The sequence below is a fragment of the Halichoeres trimaculatus genome, unplaced genomic scaffold (assembly GCF_033239565.1).
Source record: "Halichoeres trimaculatus isolate MK-OKI-2021-1 unplaced genomic scaffold, fHalTri1.1 fHalTri1_scaffold_3, whole genome shotgun sequence".
NCBI classification, from domain to species: Eukaryota; Metazoa; Chordata; class Actinopteri; order Labriformes; family Labridae; genus Halichoeres; species Halichoeres trimaculatus.
The window spans coordinates 26,346,377-26,365,570 of NW_027437181.1; the positions used below are offsets into that span (position 1 = coordinate 26,346,377).

A 19,194-nucleotide genomic window follows, 5' to 3' on the forward strand; every position below is an offset into this window, starting at 1 on the left:
GGATGAATCAAGACTCCTTGCCTAAACATCTGTCACGGGATGTAATCTAAAGCACGGGATGAACCCCTGAGCCGTTTTTGGCTTCATCAGCAGACCAATATATAAGACACAATGTCATAGTAGTCTAAACACACAGTCAGAAGTTTGTTTGATGAAAGATGTCATCATACATGCTTACAGTCTCATTAGAGTAAAACCAGTACAGACCTATTCTCCATGGCAACAAACAGTCAAATATTAACACTGACATTTTTGGAGGAGCAAAGTAGGAACTGCTCACCTCTTTCTTTGTGTCTTTGTTTATTTTGCCCAGCAGCTCAGCCTCTTGCATCAGTATTCACAGCAGCATAAAGAGAAGAGCAGAGAGGAAGATAGGAAGAGGCTGTGGCTGTTGTCTTGGCATTTGTTCTTTGAGGAAGATCGAGAGGAAGAGGATGGAGATGAGAATAAAGAGAATGAAACCTGGGGAAATGAGTGGGTGGACAGATCTAGAAATATGAAGCTTCTCACGCAGAAAGCCTGATGGGAAAGGTCTGTGGGAGGTGGAGGAGCTCAAGGAGGTGTGGAAGAAAGATGGACAGAGTGTGAGATTATTAATGTTATTAATTTCTTCTGCTTTCCTCCACACACTCGTCCTTTCACTGGAACAAAGCCTGTATTAGCTTGTTTTCTTCCTACATGGGATGTGACAGAACATTAAAGAGGCACTTTGCCACATTTATTGATTCAACAGTGGAAGTGGGCCAAGGATCCTCTGGGAGTGAGTTTCATGAGGATCTGAACACACATACATAGAACTGCCCAACTGAGGGAAACTCTGGTGTAAACCTTCGAGCTGTGTGTGTTGCATCAAAAGATTACTTTTTTTTTCGTGTGAAATTAAGTGATGTTGTCATAAAGCAAATTATCAGGATCATCCTCTCCTCCCTGTTTATTCCTGCACCCTTCTCCCTTCTAACCTTTTCTCCTGATTTCTTCCTGTCCTCTGAATATGGCACCCTGAGGGGATTCCTCATGCCTGGGAGCTGTAGTGGATTCCCTAATAAGCCCTGGTAAATCAATAACAGCAAGAGGATTCACATCAGCAGATTCAGGATCTTTATTTCAGTTTAATTCATAAATAACTGCCAAACTGCATCTTCTTGATGGCGTTGTCCCTTTTATTTTAGCATGAATAAAAGCATATTGGTTATGCATGTGTCGGACACAGACACAAAAACATGAATGAAACTTTTTTTTTGGTTCCAATAACCTTTAGAACATATAAGACAAACTTCAGAGGGTTTCAGTAGACAAGGCTCACTGATCTCTTTGACATCATTTGGCGGTCATTCCTGCTGAGATTTCATTTTACATCAACAGACCCAGGAATGACACCACTCATGTCACACGTACCCTCAGTGTTTTAAAAAACTGACATCCAATCACATTGTGGCCCCATTGACTCTGGGACACGGACATACACACTTACAGTACACACACACTGGCAGCTCTCTTATGTTTCACACTCTTAGACATGAGGAGGAAATGGGCTCTTGGGAGGGAAGACTTTATGAGTTACGCCTTGTAAACGCTAGAATCCTTCCCCCAGGCTCTCACTGATGTGATGGGCTCCTTTATTGGGGTCAGAAGAGGAGGTAACATTGAATTGTGTGTGTGTGTGTGTGTGTGTGTGTGTGTGTGTGTGTGTGTGTGTGTGTGTGTGTGTGTGTGTGTGTGTGTGTGTGTGTGTGGTGTGTGTGTGTGTGTGTGTGTGTGTGTGTGTGTGTGTGTGTGTGTGTGTGTGTGTGTGTGTCTGGTACAATGAAACTCTTGACCTGACATTAAGACACAGAATCCCAGGCCCCTCAGGTGTCTTTTTTTAATTAATTAATTTGTTTTTTTTATTAATTTTTAGTTCAGGTGTTATCTCAGTTTAGACACAGTTCAAAATGTATTCTTGCTCTCTTCTGAGAAACACACACACTCTATGACACACACCTCACTCACACCGTTTAATACAACCTACTCCCTTGAATGGCCTTTGGTCTTTTAATGATGCAACCTAAGGAAAGCCTGTTTTTGTGGTGCACTAGGTGTGTGTGTGTATGTGTGTGTATGTGTGTGTGTGTCTGATAGAGAGAGATGTGTGCATAAACAGCAGCATATTAATAGCTCTTAGAGTGCCTTTGTGCTTTTTTACCTGACAGTGAATTAGTTACCTGCAGGCTGCTGGGCTTTTATTTTTATCATTCCAGCTGAGTCTGTTCAGCACAATGTGACCTTCTCCTGATTGTTTTAGGCCATGAAATTATTAATTTCCAAGCATTTGTACAAAAAAAGAGAGAAAAAGACAGATTTTAAATCTTGTTTTATGAAAAATGTGTTTCGTGCACTTTATAACTGATATGAAATCAGGCCAGCAGCCCATCAGAGGATGGGAAAGAGTAACGCCATGCTAATTAGAATCAAGCTAATTCTAAACATTATATAAAAAATGTGCCTTACATTTCCAGCACCTGACTGACTCAAGAAATCTGAGCTGTTTTCATGCTTGTGGCTGCCATATTGATTTTATGTTGTCATATTAATGAAGTCATGTCTTTAAACCAAGTGAGTAAATTAATGCTCTGATCAGTTATAACCTTTGACCACTAGCAGGTGAATAACATATTTTATCACTCTTTCTTCAAAACTGATGTGTTGAATCAAGGAAAAATTGTAAGAGTTTGGGTTTGAACCATAGACTGTATATAGAGAGGACAGCGTGGCTCCGCCTTTTATCATTGTACGGTTTTGAAGCCAAAATGCCCCCGTTACAGGCGCAGCCATTGAAGCAGTTGCAGCCAGAGTCTGCGCAGTAGAGCAGTGAGGGATTCTGGGAGAATCTGAGTGGAGCTGTGTGACAAAAATAATATATATTTTTTTTCTTTAGAGAGTCTAATCTCTTCTTGACTCTACCTCCCGACATATTTTACAATCCCCGAAAAAAATGCACAAGAATGGCAGCTGTCAATCATCGTTAAACTTGACATAAAACCTTGTTTTTAACCTCTTATAACTAATGCAAATGAAACTTTTCAGGAAAAAAGAGGACTTGATTACAAGGCAGCCAAATGAAATCTTCAAATCACCACAACAATTGGATGTGAGAAACATTGCTACGAGGAGTATTAATTTTTTAAAGTTTGGCCACAGCCAATCTGGAATGACTGGAAAGCCGGGTTTTATGACCTGTACTGCAGCCAGCCACCAGGGGGAGCAGTATTTGTGGAGACCTCACTTCAAGCCGAGCAAGATGACGTCCATTTTTTTTTACACTCTATGGTATGAACAACTCTGACATAGATTTAAGACAGTCAGTGTCTCCATTACTACAGCTTTTGTGTAGCTGTGCTCTCATAGCCTAACGTCTCCAGACCCTTCAGCCAGCTCTCACTGATTTGATCTGGCAGGTGGATCTTGGGTCCCTGTCATTTCAAACAAATTGCAGTCGATCTCAGATACACCGGACCAATCATAGTTCTTTATTTAGAAACGGGGCAGGATCGATAAGATAATGACACAGGAGCGCTGCTTCAGCCTTTTGGTAAAAAACCAAGATGTCTGTCGAAACCACTCTTCCGAGCTTGATGATGCATTTATTTGATAAAGAGGAGCAAACAGCTGCTATTTCAGTGTTCACTGGTATAAGAGATGTGTTTGCAGTATTGCCAACAGGATCAGATCAAAGTTTAGTTCACCTAGTATAGAGGTCTGCAACCTTTACTTTTATAAAAGATGTTTTTCCTCAGCTCACCTGGATTGAGGTCATTCAGGAGCCATAAGATATACTTTATCTTCACAATAAAGACCAAAAAAAAGTAAAAAAATTCGAAACATAGTACAAATTGCCAAACTTCATAAATTTGCAAAAATTCGGTCATTTTGGACCGATAGGTGACCGCATTGAGCAAAGGTCCGTTTCTCAATGGATTTGTCATCAAGGAGGGCTAAAAAACAAATTTAGCCGGGGTGTAATTTTTAAAACGGTGGGGAAAATGTTTTGGAGTCCAACATCCAAAATGGCTGTCATGGAAATTAAATTGTGTGTGAAATTAAACTGTATATTATTTAATTCATCATGAGCAGAGCTTCCATTTAAACCTTATAGAGACTCTGTAACAAAACAAAAAAAATGCCCCAAAAAAGGCAAAAACTCCCCCCAAAAACCCTCAAAAACACCAAAAGTGGCAGCCTTCTTGAATTTGAGGGTTAAATAAGGTCAAATCATTATGTAACCCTGAAATATGTATTTCTTAACAAAAATAAGGTCTGAAAACATGTATTGTCCATCATTGTATGTCGAGCCTTCAAAAAGATAATTTCCATGACAGCTGTTTTTTGATTTTGAACTCCAAAAAATTTTACCAGCCATTTTAAAAAATACACCCTGGCTAAATTTGTTTTTTTAGCCCTCCTTGATGACAAATCCATTGAGAAATGGACCTTTGCTCACTGCGGTCACGTTTTGGTCCAAAATGACCCAACTAAAAATAAAATGAAAAATTTTGCAAAACTTTGGTAAATTCTGCAAATTCAGAGTTCAAATAATTTGCAAAAATTCCAAAAAGATTTGATATTTTATCAATCATTTGAAAAAATGTTAAAAAAAAAAAAAAAAAAAAAAAAGAAAAAAGAAAAAACGAGTGCGTCTCCTGCTTGTGTCCACTCAATTCAACTGAGAAATTGTATCGAGTGGACACAGGCCCATTCAGCCAGGTAGCTATCACACACACTGCTGTTCAGCTGTTCTCTGCCCGAGCTACAGAATACGACCATCACTGCTGTGTGGTCTGTTCTTACCTGCTAAAACCAAGATAAATTCTTGTCCTGTGAAGTAATTTCCACCCACACAACTCCAGATGAAGTAACCAAGATTACTTCATAGGTCAAATCACAGCAGTACAGCTCGAACAGCTCATCTTCTTCCTTCCTTGTATCCAGTGCCTGCTGTATCTCAGGGTGTGAAGGGGTTTGGAGTATTTTTGAGATACAGTAGGATTCATGATCTCATGTTGGTGTTTAGCTGAAAGTGCTGCATAAATTCACACTTCAGAGGATGACTCAGCTGTGCTAACAAGCACCAACACATAAGATCTCTCCTTCTCTCTGTCTTTCCTCTGAGGAGCTGCATGAACACAGTTGTTTCATCTGCTTTTTCACCTCTGAGCCCTGAGAGTAGCATTTGCATGAAGTATGAGACAGAAATCTATACGTTTCAGTGTCTATGCACCACATCCATCCTATTCCTGGGCCTGAGCCTTTCTTAGAGAAAGGCAGGTCACACGCAGATACACACACTCTAGATCTATGGTCTATCATTTTGTGCCCTTGAATGACTGAGAGTCAGACTGCGCCCTCAGTGCCTCCCCAAATGAGGCAGTATCGTCTCACAGAGGCCAAAACAGAGGATGCATTCATTCACTTTATGTCAACCTGTGACATCATGAATATAAGGATGAGAAATTGCATTTCTTCTGCCTGTCAGCCTGTGTATTATAGACTGTCAGCTGCTTAGCTGTTAAAAAGACGTTCAGCTCTTTGAGTCTGTCAGCCGTTATCAGTCTTGTCCAAAACAATCTGTGCGTTTCGTGTTGTCAACACTTCGAGCTTTGGCAAATTTGCTGTGAACTTCTGCTCCTTCAGACTTCACACAGCCCGGTCATTATTCACGATAAGGAGCAACTCTGCAGAGGATGAGCATGTGTAGCTTACATTTTTACACACTTAATATTTTTAGGCAGAAATTGTTTTGAGACTTGACTAATTTGGCGGGACCCTTGTGACTCACTGTTGTCTCTTATTTACTTTAATATTTGATGACATTAAAATCAATTCATGCAAAGAAGTCTTATTCAAACAAAATGTTGAGGGTAATGCAATTAATCATTTGGGGGTTTTTTTGTTTTGGTAACTTGTTTTTTCATGTGAATTGTTTTTTGTTTCCCCATATGAGTGTTTTATAAGATACATTGTTTTTGTGGTATAATGTTTTTTCAACTGAGCTTCAGGGCCACTGCTGCCTAGTTGAGTGTTTTTTAGGCCCAATAAAAAAATGAAAAAAATGATGACTTCAGAGAAGAATTTGCATCAGGTGCAATTCTAGATAAGCATAATTAAATTTGACGTCCAGAATACAGAACAGGCCGCCGTTTTAGACCTTGAGTGAAAGTCAATTGAAGCATGCTGTTGTAAAAAAAAAAAAAAAAAAAAAAAAAACATTTGAGACCTCGAAAACTGCAGCCTTGAAAAAAAACTAAAGACCAAACAGTTTCCCAGGATATGAAACACATACAGTGGAGAGGCTAGTGACAGTTTCCATTAAACTACTTACTGCAAATATTCGTAGAAACAAATATATCATTACTCAGCAGAAAAGTAATGAATTACATCAGTTGTGGGTTTGAGTTTTTGGAAGCTCTGCTCAAATCTCTTAGTGTTCCTGATTAAGATCCACAAACTGCTTAAAATATGGACGTAGTCTCTGCAGCGTCACCTGTCTGTGCCTGAGACAGTGAAATGAAGCCACTCGTTGAACGCGGCCGTTCTGGATATGATATGGCTTTGAGCTTCCTTTCTAATAGCTATAGGGGGCCCATCAGTCACATGAGCTGAGGTGTGTCCCTGATTGGACAATCAGACAATCCCATAGACTGTAAAAGAAAATGGACATCCGCTTGCTCGGCTCGGAGTAAGGTCTCCACAAAATCTGCTCCCCCTGGTGGCTGGCTGCAGTATAGGTTAAAAAATCCACCTTTCCAGTCATTCCAGATGGGCTGTGGTCAAACTTTTAAAAAATAAATACTCCTCGTAGAAATGTTTCTCATGTCCGATTGTTGTGGTGATTTGAAGATATCATTTGGCTGTCTTGTATTCAGGTCCTCTTTTTTCTGAAAAGTTTTGTTTTCATTAGTTATACACGGTTAAAAATGAGGCTTTACGTAAGGTTTAACAATGATTGACAGATGCCGTTCTCGTGTATTTTTTTCGGGGACTGTAAAATATGTCAGGAGGTAGAGTCAAGAAGTGATTAGATTTTCAAAAGAAAAAAATATATATTATTTTTGTCACCCAGCTCTCAGATTCTCCCAGAATCCCTCATCGTCTCTACCATGCAGACTCTGGCTGCAACTGCTGCCAATGGCTGCGCCTGTGACAGGGTATTTTAAAACCGTACACTGATAAAAGGCGGAGCCACACTGTCCACTCTATATACAGTCTATGGACAATCCTAGTATCTTCTTAACCACAGAGTAAGAAAACAAAAAAAAAATTAGTACAGTTTGTGATGTTGGCAAACTTAGTGTTTCAGATCCAAGCTGTCTTTTTAATTAGACTGTAAATATAGCTATAATAAAGCTTTTTAATGCTGTAAAGTGGTGGTTCTGCAGCCACACCGCAAAAAACGGAAATCTTTTCTCTCATTTGAAGTAAAAATTCTCTAATACCCATTATAAGCCATATTTACCTAATCAGTCCAGAAAAGTGTCTTATTTAAAGTTATTTAAAGACAAAAATGAGGTCTGAATTGCTTGTAATAAGCAAAAAAAATCTGTCATTGGAATAAGAAAAATTTCCAAGAAAATGAGCTTAAAACTACAAAAATGTCATGATACAAGTAACTTTTCTCTTGTTCCATTGGCAGATTTTTTAAAACTTGTTACAAGCAATTCAGACCTCATTTTTGTCTTAGAATAACTTGAAACAAGACATTTTTCTAGACCGGTCAGGTGAATGTGGCTTGGATTAAGTCTTAAAGGACATTTTCTACTATAAATAACACAAAAACACTTGACAAGACTTCAGTTTTTGCAGTGCAGCCTCCTGCAGATTCAGCAACAGAACAGGTACAGCATCTTTCAGCACTTCCATATCGGCTTGGTTTTTGTGGCTATGCCCTGCTGTCAACATGTGTAGAAACACAGGCATGGCTTGATGAGTTGGCAGATGTCTAATTGGAGTTTTTCAGTCCCAATGCTGCTAGATTAGCCTTTGTAACCAGACACAGCTCTTCTTCAGCCCTGACCTGAGATCTGTGGTAACACATCCTTCAGTTCTGAACAGAGCCTTTAGACTTTGCCGCTGACATTGGCAAGCCTGCTGAGAACACACAACATGCGAAAGAGACCGCTCTGTTGACTGTTTTCATATCCCTGCATACTGCAGAAGCCACTCAGTGTCACAGTGTAAATACGGAGCACATAAGAAGATCAGGGTGGCTCAGATCAGATGCAGAGACATTTGGTGAGGTTTAGACTGGATCCACAAAGAACTCATCCACCTGACACTCTGAACCATTCATCTGCTTTAACCAAACCACTCTGCTGAAAGTCAGAGGAGAAAATCAGCATGAAGTATGTAGCAGGAAAAAGATTTAGCAGCAAACATGGAGAGAGGAAGACAGATGTACTAAAAAGAAGAGTAATTTCGACAGTGAGGGATCAGAGACAAGAGAGACAAAGGCCCATTCAGCCAGAGGAGGAGAAGGAGAGTAATAATAAACTACCAGAAAGTTCTTCAAACTTTAAATCAGCTCTGAATTAGAGAGAAAATGGTTGTTAATATGTAAAAATGTTCTGGAGCTCGCTCAGATTGGATGACGCAGCGTTTTTCTGCCTCTAATATCAAAGAAAACAACAGCAGCTGTCAGACGCTAAATTGCGGCTGCTAACAGTTTGTGACAGGAGTGGGAGGAAAGGTAGAGTGAGAGGTGGAGAGAAAGCTGGAATTCAGCACTTCGGGGTTTTGATATGAGGCAGTGAGCTGAAAGGAGAGAGGAGGGATGAAGAGAGAAAAAAGAAGGGATTTAGGATAGGGGGAAGGAGATAACATGAGAGTGACAGGTAGAGGAAGAAGGAGGGAGGGGGAAGGTTTAATAAGATGCTGACAGAGAGAGCATGTACATGTTAATGTAAGCCTCAAAGGAACTAAAAGGCTGAGTGTTGGGACTTTCTGGGAGTCTTGTTGTCACGGAGCAGAAGAGTTCACATGCCTTCCAGTCTTTCAGAATTTTTAAATCTATTCATAGATTTATCCTGAAAGTTTTCTGCTGAAAATCTGTTTGTGTTTGTGAGAGTGTGATCCAGAAAAACAAGCAGAGATGCCTGAACTGCGACAGTAAACCATGAGCAAACAGATAAAAACAAATATCTTTGGGTAATGTACGCTAAATCTACAGAAAGTGAGCGCTCCCAATACACTGTTACTTTTCTACCTTCAGTAGATTTTAGAGTAGTGCTTTAGATTTCTAAATCAAAACTCTGATTAAAATAAAAACAAAATAACATATGACCCAATCAGCAGGTTGGATCCCCCCCCCCCCCCCCTTTTTTTTTTTTTTTTTTTGTGGGTCTGAGTTGCAGGCGCCCTCTCTGTGTTGTATCACACTCCTCAGTGTCTGATTACCTGTTCTCTGTTTTTCCCCTCAGGTGAAAGTGATGGTGCGTGTGTGCCCAGTGTCTCAGTCAGACGCTGCAGAGTCCAGCTCCTTCCTTAAAGTGGATCCCAGGAAAAAACAAATCACCATCATGGACCCCTCAGCCAATCAGACACCTAGCAGCACCTCCCAGAAAAGGGTTGGGGCCAATCAGGTCCCTCCAAAGATGTTCACCTTTGATGCTGCTTTCCCTCCTGATGCTTCACAGGTGAGGGGGAACAACGCCACAACATGTGCAGTTTGTGACTGTGTCTTTGCATCGCTCCTCATTTGTTTCTCTCTGCCTGCCTGTTGCTAGGCGGAGGTGTGTGCGGGCACAGTTGCTGAAGTGATACAGTCGGTGGTGAATGGAGCAGACGGCTGCGTCTTCTGCTTTGGACACTCAAAGCTCGGTAACCCTCTCACACACACATGCACACAGACTGCAAAATCATAGGAAGTGTGTCATGAGAGTCTTGTTTTGTATGTTTGTTTGACAGTCAGTGTGTCGGTGTCTCACTCAGCCGTCTCTCATCTCTTAGAGAGAGAAAGAGGGAGAGAAAAGGATTAGTGTTTGTCGAGGCTGAAAGCATCCTCATTCGGCGCTGTCTGTGTTTCTCCTCTTCTTTTCTTCTTCTCTAATCCTTCAGAGGACGCTTTTTAGAGAAGCTGTCTGAGAAAGGGTCAGGACCTCTCACTGTGCACACACACACACAAACAAGACATGTTTTTCCTTAACCCTGCTCTAGCCCCTGCAGTGTTTATCCCTGTACATGGAAGCAGCATTATCCTTCCTGCTCTGTGATCTTCATATATCCAGTCTGTATGTCCTCTTGAACCTGAACCTCTGGAAGAGAACAGAAGCAGAGATTTTGAATGTTGCAGTTCAGCCAAGAGTACTTCTCTCTCGATGGTTGAGCTGTTTGGACATAGAAATAAAGTTGGATGTAAAAACATGTTAACTTGAAAGTTGTTCTTGTTATGCTGTGCGGAATTTGACTCCTGACTACTGAAAGAAGTAACCTGGGCTAGATCTGAGAAACAACTCATGACCAACACTTCAGACCCCCAATAATGAAAATATGTATTGCTCATTGTAAACCTGAGTAATCTGGCACCAACTAACCATGCTGACATTTTCCATTTGTCATTCAGCATAAGCAGTTATTGATGTGTCTTTTCAAGACTGCAACCTCCAGTCTAAGAATATGAGTCAATGTGGAAGTGCTAAAATCTGCTGTTATTCAAGTGTTCGCTTAAGGCTGGCTCCAGAAGTATTGGAGGTCACATACACACCATGCTGAAAAAAAAGCTGTTTTCACAGCAGAAATTTACCTATTTACAGCCAGGTTAAAAAATGTCTCCTGTCTGAAGCTCTAATTCTATCAGCAGCACACACTGTACAGGGGTTGAATTTTTTGGTAACACTTAACTTTAGAGGTCTGCAAATTTCATCACACTTAGGTAATAATTAGACAATTTTTTTCTTATTTATTTGAAATTAGCACATAACTTCTTTAAAATAATGTCCAAATTTATTGTCAAAGGTCACAATTGGTAAGCTACTTTTTTTTTCCCAGTTTCTTTGAAATTTACTCCAGATTGCAAGGTAATCAGGTGACAATTAGCAAATAATTTATTTGAAATTAAATCCCAACCCACCACAAAATGTTTTTGGAAGTATCCCAACATTTCTGCTGTTTCGAGAGAAGCTGGTGATAAATAGCTGTTTAGTTCTTGAATACAGAAGTTAGGTTCATTGTTTCCTCTGATAATTACCTTTGAAATGTTCAGTGATTAATTCAATTTCCCAATAAGCAGCTGATAGTTTGCTATTTGTTTTTTAATTTCACCAACTTCTTTAGTCCCCAGTTTGTTGATATGCATAATTGAGATCACATGTAAAATGATAAACCTTTATGATCAGGCCTATAATGTTTTACATGATACAACTGAAGGCTTCAGATGTGATATTCACTAAGAGTGGGGTTGGAAATTGGCCTTACCTGATTGTGATAGACACTGCGAGTACAGGCGCACTGCGAAACAGAATCTGAACAGAAGTTATGTGCTAAATTTCAACAAATGCTCATCACATTTTGGGGCTAATTTCAAAGAAATAAGAAAAAAACTTGGTCTAATTATTACCTAAGTGAGATGAAATTTGCAGACCTCTAAAGTAAAGTGTTACCAATTTTTTTCTAATTCTGCAGTTTAGAGAATATTTTGACCATGAGCTCACCCAATCAGAGGCACAGCTCAGGTCACGTGACTGATGAGCGCCCTATAGCTGTACGCAAAGCCCTTGCCACTGCCAGTATGGCCACAGTAGCCGATTTGCTTTATTTCCCATTTCAGGAACAGACAGGTGACGTCAGGGAGACTACATCCATTAATCATACAGTCTTTGGTCTACTCAAGCTCACTGGTCTGGGTTGAGCACTATGGGACAGTAGGATTGCAGGATTTTCTCTTTTAAATGTACAAGACAGAACCACAAAGAGATCAGACTCACTGACGTAAACACTCAAGGTGCCAAATTCCACCGGAAATAAAGGTTCCTCACAGTAACTTTAACTAAGAACGAGACAGATGTTCATCTTAAAAAATTAAGGTCAAGTTTAAAAACAGCTTGAATCTTACATCAGGCTCCGTGAGCTGTTGTCTCCTTCCTTTAAAAAGTCCATTAATGACAGATCAAATAAACAGATCCACAGCCCTGTCACAGCCTGTCTGCATCGATGCAGTCTGTCTCATCATGTTCCCATGTTTTCATCTCTCAGTATTGACCCGTGGAAATGCAGACTGAACAGTGATTCATAATAATTGATTTGCCCTCTGTGATATGACCATGGCTGAAACCAGTACTCCTCTAAACACACCTTTGAATATCAGTGTTTGAGGGGGTGATAGATGCACCTAAATCCTCTGGCCTTTCTAATCCAGGTGCTTTTCTCTGACTGAGAAATCCATCAAAGACAGTTTGCTCTTTCAATTAGTTTTACTGTTATATTAATGCCACAGAGGCGCTCCGTCCTCGCTGGCTGTAGTAGCAGATGAGATCATTCTTTGTGATATAGCTCACCTAAGGCCATGGCTCTTAATGAGGCCGCATTATAACGGTATTACCTCTTTCATAATTAAAATGGGAGCTGTAACACTTAACACATTTATCTTCGGCCCCGTGGCCCTCGGCTGTAGACGGACGCGTACAAAGTCTGCTCGTGTGCACACACACAGACTTTGACAAAGAGCAGCCAGGTTTTTATTGAATCGGAAAAATTAAATTAAAGTCCAAATGAAAGTGAAATAAATGGAAGAACTTAAGGAAAATAATTAAATCCTCCAGCTTAAGTCATGTCTGATGGATTTTTGTTATCGGTTATTGGATTATTACCCTAAGATGGATCATCTTTTGGTAGCAATGATAAGTGTGTGGTTGTGTGTGAGTGTCTTTGAACTGATGATCCAGAGCTGCCTTATTCTCAAGCGCTTCCTCACCGACAGCATCGACAGCTCTGCTCCATGAGACCAATTACTGGGAATATACCATACATCAACTACACAGAAACACACTCACACACACCGCTCTACGGATTAGTGTATGTCACTGTGGTGCAGAGTTGTGTTAGTCAGTGGAGGAGTGAGCAAGATGACCGTACTTTAACAGCCTGGGTGAGTCAGAGAGAGAAGAAGGAAACATTGTTAGAGCCTCACAAATACTGACACCGCTGTTTGATTCAAGACTCAAACTCCATCCTGGGAGGCAAAAAGAGAGGAGTGTGGTTGAAGATCTGTGTTTTCAGGCTCGGAGCATGGCAATGGGGATACCGTTCTATCTGATAAATTAAACAAACTGATAAATCAGTCCGATTAATCTAAGGACCCAGTCTTGCTTTAGACAGGTCGTCTTATCCCATCATACTTGAAGGTCTGATTCACTCTTCTTTAACAGCAACTTAAGGTTTTACGGCATTACCAGTACCTCAGAGTTGGAAGGTTTCATTTCAACTCTGTAGTAACTCTACTGTAATGATAGAAAGATTTCCTGATGTAACTGGTTAATTTGTCTTAATGGCTGGCCACACTGTATTCTGATGAACACACAACTAAATAAAACCTTCTTGTGGAATGCACACCAGTCCCTACACACTCAAATATAATGCTTAAAAAACTGTGTTCATCTCACTAAGTGCATACTGGTGATCCATGGTTACTGATTACACGAGTTAGCTTAAATGCTATGACTTTAAGCTAACAGCAATTCTAAAGTGTGTATTTCAGGGAAATCAATCTAAACACAGTACTTTACATTCTGGAGATTTGAGACCTTAACCCTTACATACTCTTACCTTTACAGCACGATGTTACATGACAGTGTTGGGGCCGCCCTTCAACTCTGTCACCACTGTCCCATAAAAATACTCACAAACATGGCCTGTACAGTTTCAAGGTAATCAATCCCCTTGGGGGACATTCTGTTTTTCATACTCTGAATCATGCTACAAACAGCGGTTTTTGCACAGAAACATGCACTGACTAGAGAAGACAGTGTGATGTGGCAACACTCTAATGCCGCGGCCACAGCAGACACAAATTCTCAAATTGAAAGTGCGAGTCTGGGCGCTGGACTATTTTGACAAGCTGTGGGGCTGACGAGCGTCACTGTGCAGGTGGAATAGAGAGCCCGCTCATTTAAAGACGGAAAACCCAAAAGAGCAGCTGAAAAGCAATGAGCTGTGGTTTCAAAAGAATGACAGGAGAGTGTGTGAAAGATTTGGAGATCACAATCAATGCCTCTGCCTCTCCCTGGTAATCCACCGGCCCTGCCTGGCTGTTCCCTGCGACCTCATCTTCGAACCCCCGACCCATGTTCCCGGAGGTCTCTCTGGGGAAAATGAAGGGGTGGAGGAAAGAGAGGAGCACAGAGAACTTCCATCTTTTCCCTGGCTCTGCCCCTGCCCCGCTCTTTCCTCCTCTCTATCAGGCTCAAAACTCCACTGAGGAAAACACAGTCTGACTCAGTGATAGCCCGTGCAGGCAAATCCAGCTGGAAACAAATAATTACGGAACTCAAAACCTGTCTCCTCAGAGACTTTCACCCAAGTCCGTTCCTTTTTTTCCGGTCTCTGTAGAGTGCATACGTCGTATCGTATAACTCTGGATAATGACACACCGCACAGATTATTTTCTCCCCCATCTTCTGGCGGAGTTGGAGTAGGTGCCCCCCCCCGTCATCAAATGACTTCATGGGAGAATGTCATCACTGATTGGCTGCCGCGGCATAGCCTCACTTGAATTTGCGTCGAAAGTTCAATATTTTCAACTCGAGTGTAGAGGCCTCTGACGCCCCAAACACGCCGATGCCTCAAACGCGCCAATGCCCCAAATGCACCGTGCAAACGTGTCCAAGGCGCCGTCCAGGCCAAATGGGCATCTAAATGTGTCTTTGCATTGACTTTGTATGTAATCTCAACGCAAATTTGGGTTCGGTGTGGCCTTACCATAAGTACACAACTGAGCAGCTGGGGTTTGGTGCCTTTCTCAAAGGCACCCCAACAGGGCTCAGGAATTTATTCCAACAGCTCCCCAGCTAAAAGCCTAATTCCTAGTCCTGGTCCTTACTGGGGCTTGAATCAGCTCAACTGAGTAAACCAAGTCCCTATGGACTGAGCCACTGCTGCCCCAGATAGATCCCCCCACCCCACCCACTTCCCCAATGAATAAATAAATATAAAAATAATGAAAAAATGAATAAATAAAATCCAAACCCAGGCTAGTATATCTAAAAGTGATGATGCCGCCCATCTGTTGTCAGGTTTAACTTAAGGACTTGAGACACTGGGTGGTAGGTAACTGATGATTAGTACAGGTAGTCATGGGAGGGTTTTTTTACTCACATCAACCAGGTAGAAGTTGTGTTGATACAAAAAAAAGACATTTAAGTTTTATAGTACTTACAGTACTTGGTCCTGTTACACTGAAGCGAGCTACAACTCTTTTTTTTTGAGCTTGTCCACTGTCTCTCTTCTGCCTTTTGTCATTTTTGGAAAGAAACCCATGAAGTGCGTCATTGTTTTGACAAATGAGAGGAGATGCTCCAGGAAACACTCAGGGTGAACAATGTAAAATTACAGTGTAGTTGACAACAACCCCTCCGTCTTACCTCTGAACAAATCTGAGCACATTCCTCCTCCCTGCATCACAAGACTCAGGCTTTTGATGTGCCCTGTTTCTGTGTAAGTGTTCGTGTTGGAGTGATTGTTTGTCATGACATATGGCTTTGTATGGGTGTGTGTTTGATCTCCAGCTCCTGACAGAAAGCACAGGTGTGTGAGCCTGAGTGAGAGGAGTGTAGAGAGGGGGATTATCATGTTGTGTCTCAAAGGGACAGATCTGGAGGCTCCCAGCACGCACAGTTTCACAGGATCTTCTGATGATATTCTTTTTGATATAACTCCATCTTTTCATGTTCACCCTTTCCCGCTTTCATCTTTCCGTCCGTCTCTTCCAGGTAAATCGTACACCATGATCGGTCGTGATGACTCTCTGCAGACTCTGGGTATAATCCCCTGTGCCATCTCCTGGCTGTTTAAGCTCATCAACGAGAGGAAGGAGAAAACAGGAGCACGCTTCTCTGTTCGTGTCTCTGCAGTCGAGGTCAGTGTTACAGGAGAGATCTTCATTTGAGAAAATCCCTGCAGGGTCTAACAGATGTCATCTGTGATGAAAGAAAGAAGGCCATTAACACTGTTGAACATGCTACAATGTTAACCGTTTGCTCGCCAGCAGAAGTCGTTACTTCTCTCTTAAGGTTTTAAAGCGCCTAGAAATCCACAACAGCCTCCTCACATATTTAACATCCAGTCCAATATCTAGCTCTTATAAATGTTCAATACTGGCAGTAAACCAAACTATCACTTACCTTGTTAAAGATCCCATCAACTTTCCTAAAGTAGGCTTTAAATTGAGCTTCGACTCTTGCTCATGCTCCCATAAATAACATGTAGTTCAGTCTGTTACCAACTCACAAGAAAGTAACTGAACAGTCATTAAAAGGCGAAGGATCGTCTGGCCAGGTATGGACTACCACTGGTGATTAATGGCTAATGTCCATCACAAACGTCTATATTTATCCTGGGACATTGATCTACTTTCAGCTCAAGAAGTTAAGGGTCTCTGGAGGTTTATTCTTCCACAGTGTTATAGCAAAAACTAACTCTGTAATTATTTCCATAGCTTTTGAAGCAAACTGGGGCAGCTGAGGAAATTCAAGCTCTCCTCAGCACTGCAAAACACATTCTGCACCCCTACTGACTGTATCACAGCTTTTTTTGGCTTCACAGGTGATCAGGTGTGTAGAGCACCTCACTGGAGGTCCTCTGCCAGCCCTGCAAAATATCCACATCAAGCAGTGTGAAAAGAGCTCAGAGTGGACCATTAGAGACCCACATCAGTCTGATCATGACTTGTTCCAGTGGCTGCCTTCAGTATGACGGTTATATCCCCTCAAGGCAACGACTGAGAGGATGAGAGGGAACCTTTTCCCTTAAACCATCCTGACTCTTAATTCACAAAGTCTAGTATGACATTTAGCTGCTTATGACTCACTCAAAAACACACACATTTTATTATATGGTTTTTATATATCAGCTCATTATCCTCATAGCATCAATACTTTAGTCAGATAGTATACACATTCAAATTATTAGTTTATGAGCCTCATAACATAATTGCCTAATTCAAAAAGATTCCAATAAAACGAATATGTGAACAATAATGATATAGATTATGTAAACATAAAATTGTAGAACACCCCGCCTCTTGCCCAATGACAGCTGGGATACAGGGGATGCACGTGATGTCACAGCAACCGGGAGTCGCTGCGGTTACGCCCACTGAGTGGCAGAAAGAAGGAGATGGAGGCAGCGTTGGCTTAAATACCGTCTAAACTCTAAAACAAAATCAAAAAATCAGAAGAGCTGTTGCTCCATTGATAAAAATAACAGGTTTGAAAAGCAATCAGAGTGATCTTTTGACAGGCTATCAAAAGACAAAGAGAAGAGAAACTGATGGATCACTGCAATTTTCAGAAACAATCCAGGCAATTAGAGCTTGATCTGTGGTTCCCATTTTGTGTCGTTAACGTTAATTTATGCTGCATTTTTGGGTTAAATCATTTCTTAAATTACGACATCTCTAAATGTTAGCATTTTTCATTCATCAAATTTTTCATAACTGAGACATTTTTTGTCTTTTTGTGATTATGAACGCTGTTCTCAACATGATTCAACTAACTTAAACTGAGGCTAACAAGTAAAGGGGAACTCAGGCACAAGCAGTTGTAGCTGTGTTGTATAAAGTATTTGATGTTAACTTTACTTAAATACCGTCGCAGAGACTAAATGTTCATTAATTATACAGTCTATGTTAAATGCCAAAAGTACAAACAGATAATACGTATATTAACTTGGGTCAATACTCTGTATACTGTAAATTGAATCATACAGAGGCTTTTGTAGCTTTCAGGCTTTGCATCATGTGTTTTCCTGGCGTTGAAATCAGGTAAAAAATAAATGTCAGGATATGATTTCTGGCCACATGTCGATATTAGTGGACTCCTGGTTCTTTGGTACCTTTAACAAATCAATGTTGAGTCCAACTCTTCTCAATTTAATGTTATAGTCCACATTTTTCCGGTCTCGTCGTGTTTACTGCCGCTCTCTGCAATGCTAAGTGGGGTTTGTTTAGCCACTCAGTCTGACTGAAGTGGGCGTGTCCCTGAGGGGAAGTGATGTAAACGCATACCTTCTATAGGCTCCATCCACCTGTGACCCAGAACAAGATGAGTGGTTCAGAAAATGAATGAATGAATAGGCAATTATACTACGAGGTTAACAATATGTAGTCTTAAACTCTGTTTTTAGATTATGCTTTTAACATTTTGATCTAAGTATCTATCCATCTTGTTTAACCCTTAATGTTTGTTCCTGTGCTCTTTTATTTACATGGCTTTGTTTTTGTGTCTTATTTATTTTTGTGTCTGCACAGTTGGTTAATTAGACAAACTGCTCTTACTGTGCTATAAATACATGACAAAAAAGATTTTTAACCTTAACGGATACATATGTACAAAAGGAGAAGCCCTCATTTCCCAACAGAGCTGTCAGTGATGATGTTACGTGCTCTCTTTTAACATTAGGTAACCAAATAAAAGAAAACTACTCCATAAAACCAACGCATCATAAGAACTATCTGCCATGACTGGCAGCATGTTTGAGAAAAGTGTATTTCATGTGTTTCTGAATTTTCTCATTTGATCCATCTTCCATTTGTTTTAAGGTGGGCTTCATGATTTTTACAGTTGCCAGTCACCAGGGGGAGCTCTAAATGTTTTGGTTACACTTTAAAGGAGAGGATGTGTCATCCATCTTTGTATACACTCTGTGGTGTGCGCTCACTGCTAACTTTTACGTGAACAGCAAAGTCCTCTAAGACTCAACATTCAGTGACTGGGTGAAATGAATTTTCAGATGGTCGGGCTTCTAATTTCTCCTGAGAGTCACACCTTGACGCCTCAAACGTACTAATCAAGGCCACTCTTTAATGTTTTTTAACAAGGTTTTCTGTCCGTTATGTGGATTTATAATCTTTCAGCTTTTTGGAGATGCCTAATGAGATTCTCAGTTTTGACATCACATTCATTTAACTTCTACAAGACAGATTTTCTCAGATAAGGGCCGGACTCTCTACGCTAG

At 40.8% G+C, this 19,194-nt stretch overlaps 1 protein-coding gene across 2 annotated transcripts in view; it reads left to right on the top strand.

Moving 5' to 3' along the window:
- kif26ba (kinesin family member 26Ba) overlaps positions 1-19,194 on the top strand; it is a 122,405-nt gene that overhangs the window by 75,407 nt on the left and 27,804 nt on the right. For both annotated transcript variants that reach the window (XM_074666177.1, XM_074666176.1), the window contains exons 6-8: positions 9,450-9,665; positions 9,756-9,849; positions 15,951-16,096. In XM_074666177.1, coding sequence (XP_074522278.1) covers positions 9,450-9,665; positions 9,756-9,849; positions 15,951-16,096 — 456 coding nt within the window. The remainder of the gene's footprint in view (positions 1-9,449; positions 9,666-9,755; positions 9,850-15,950; positions 16,097-19,194) is intronic.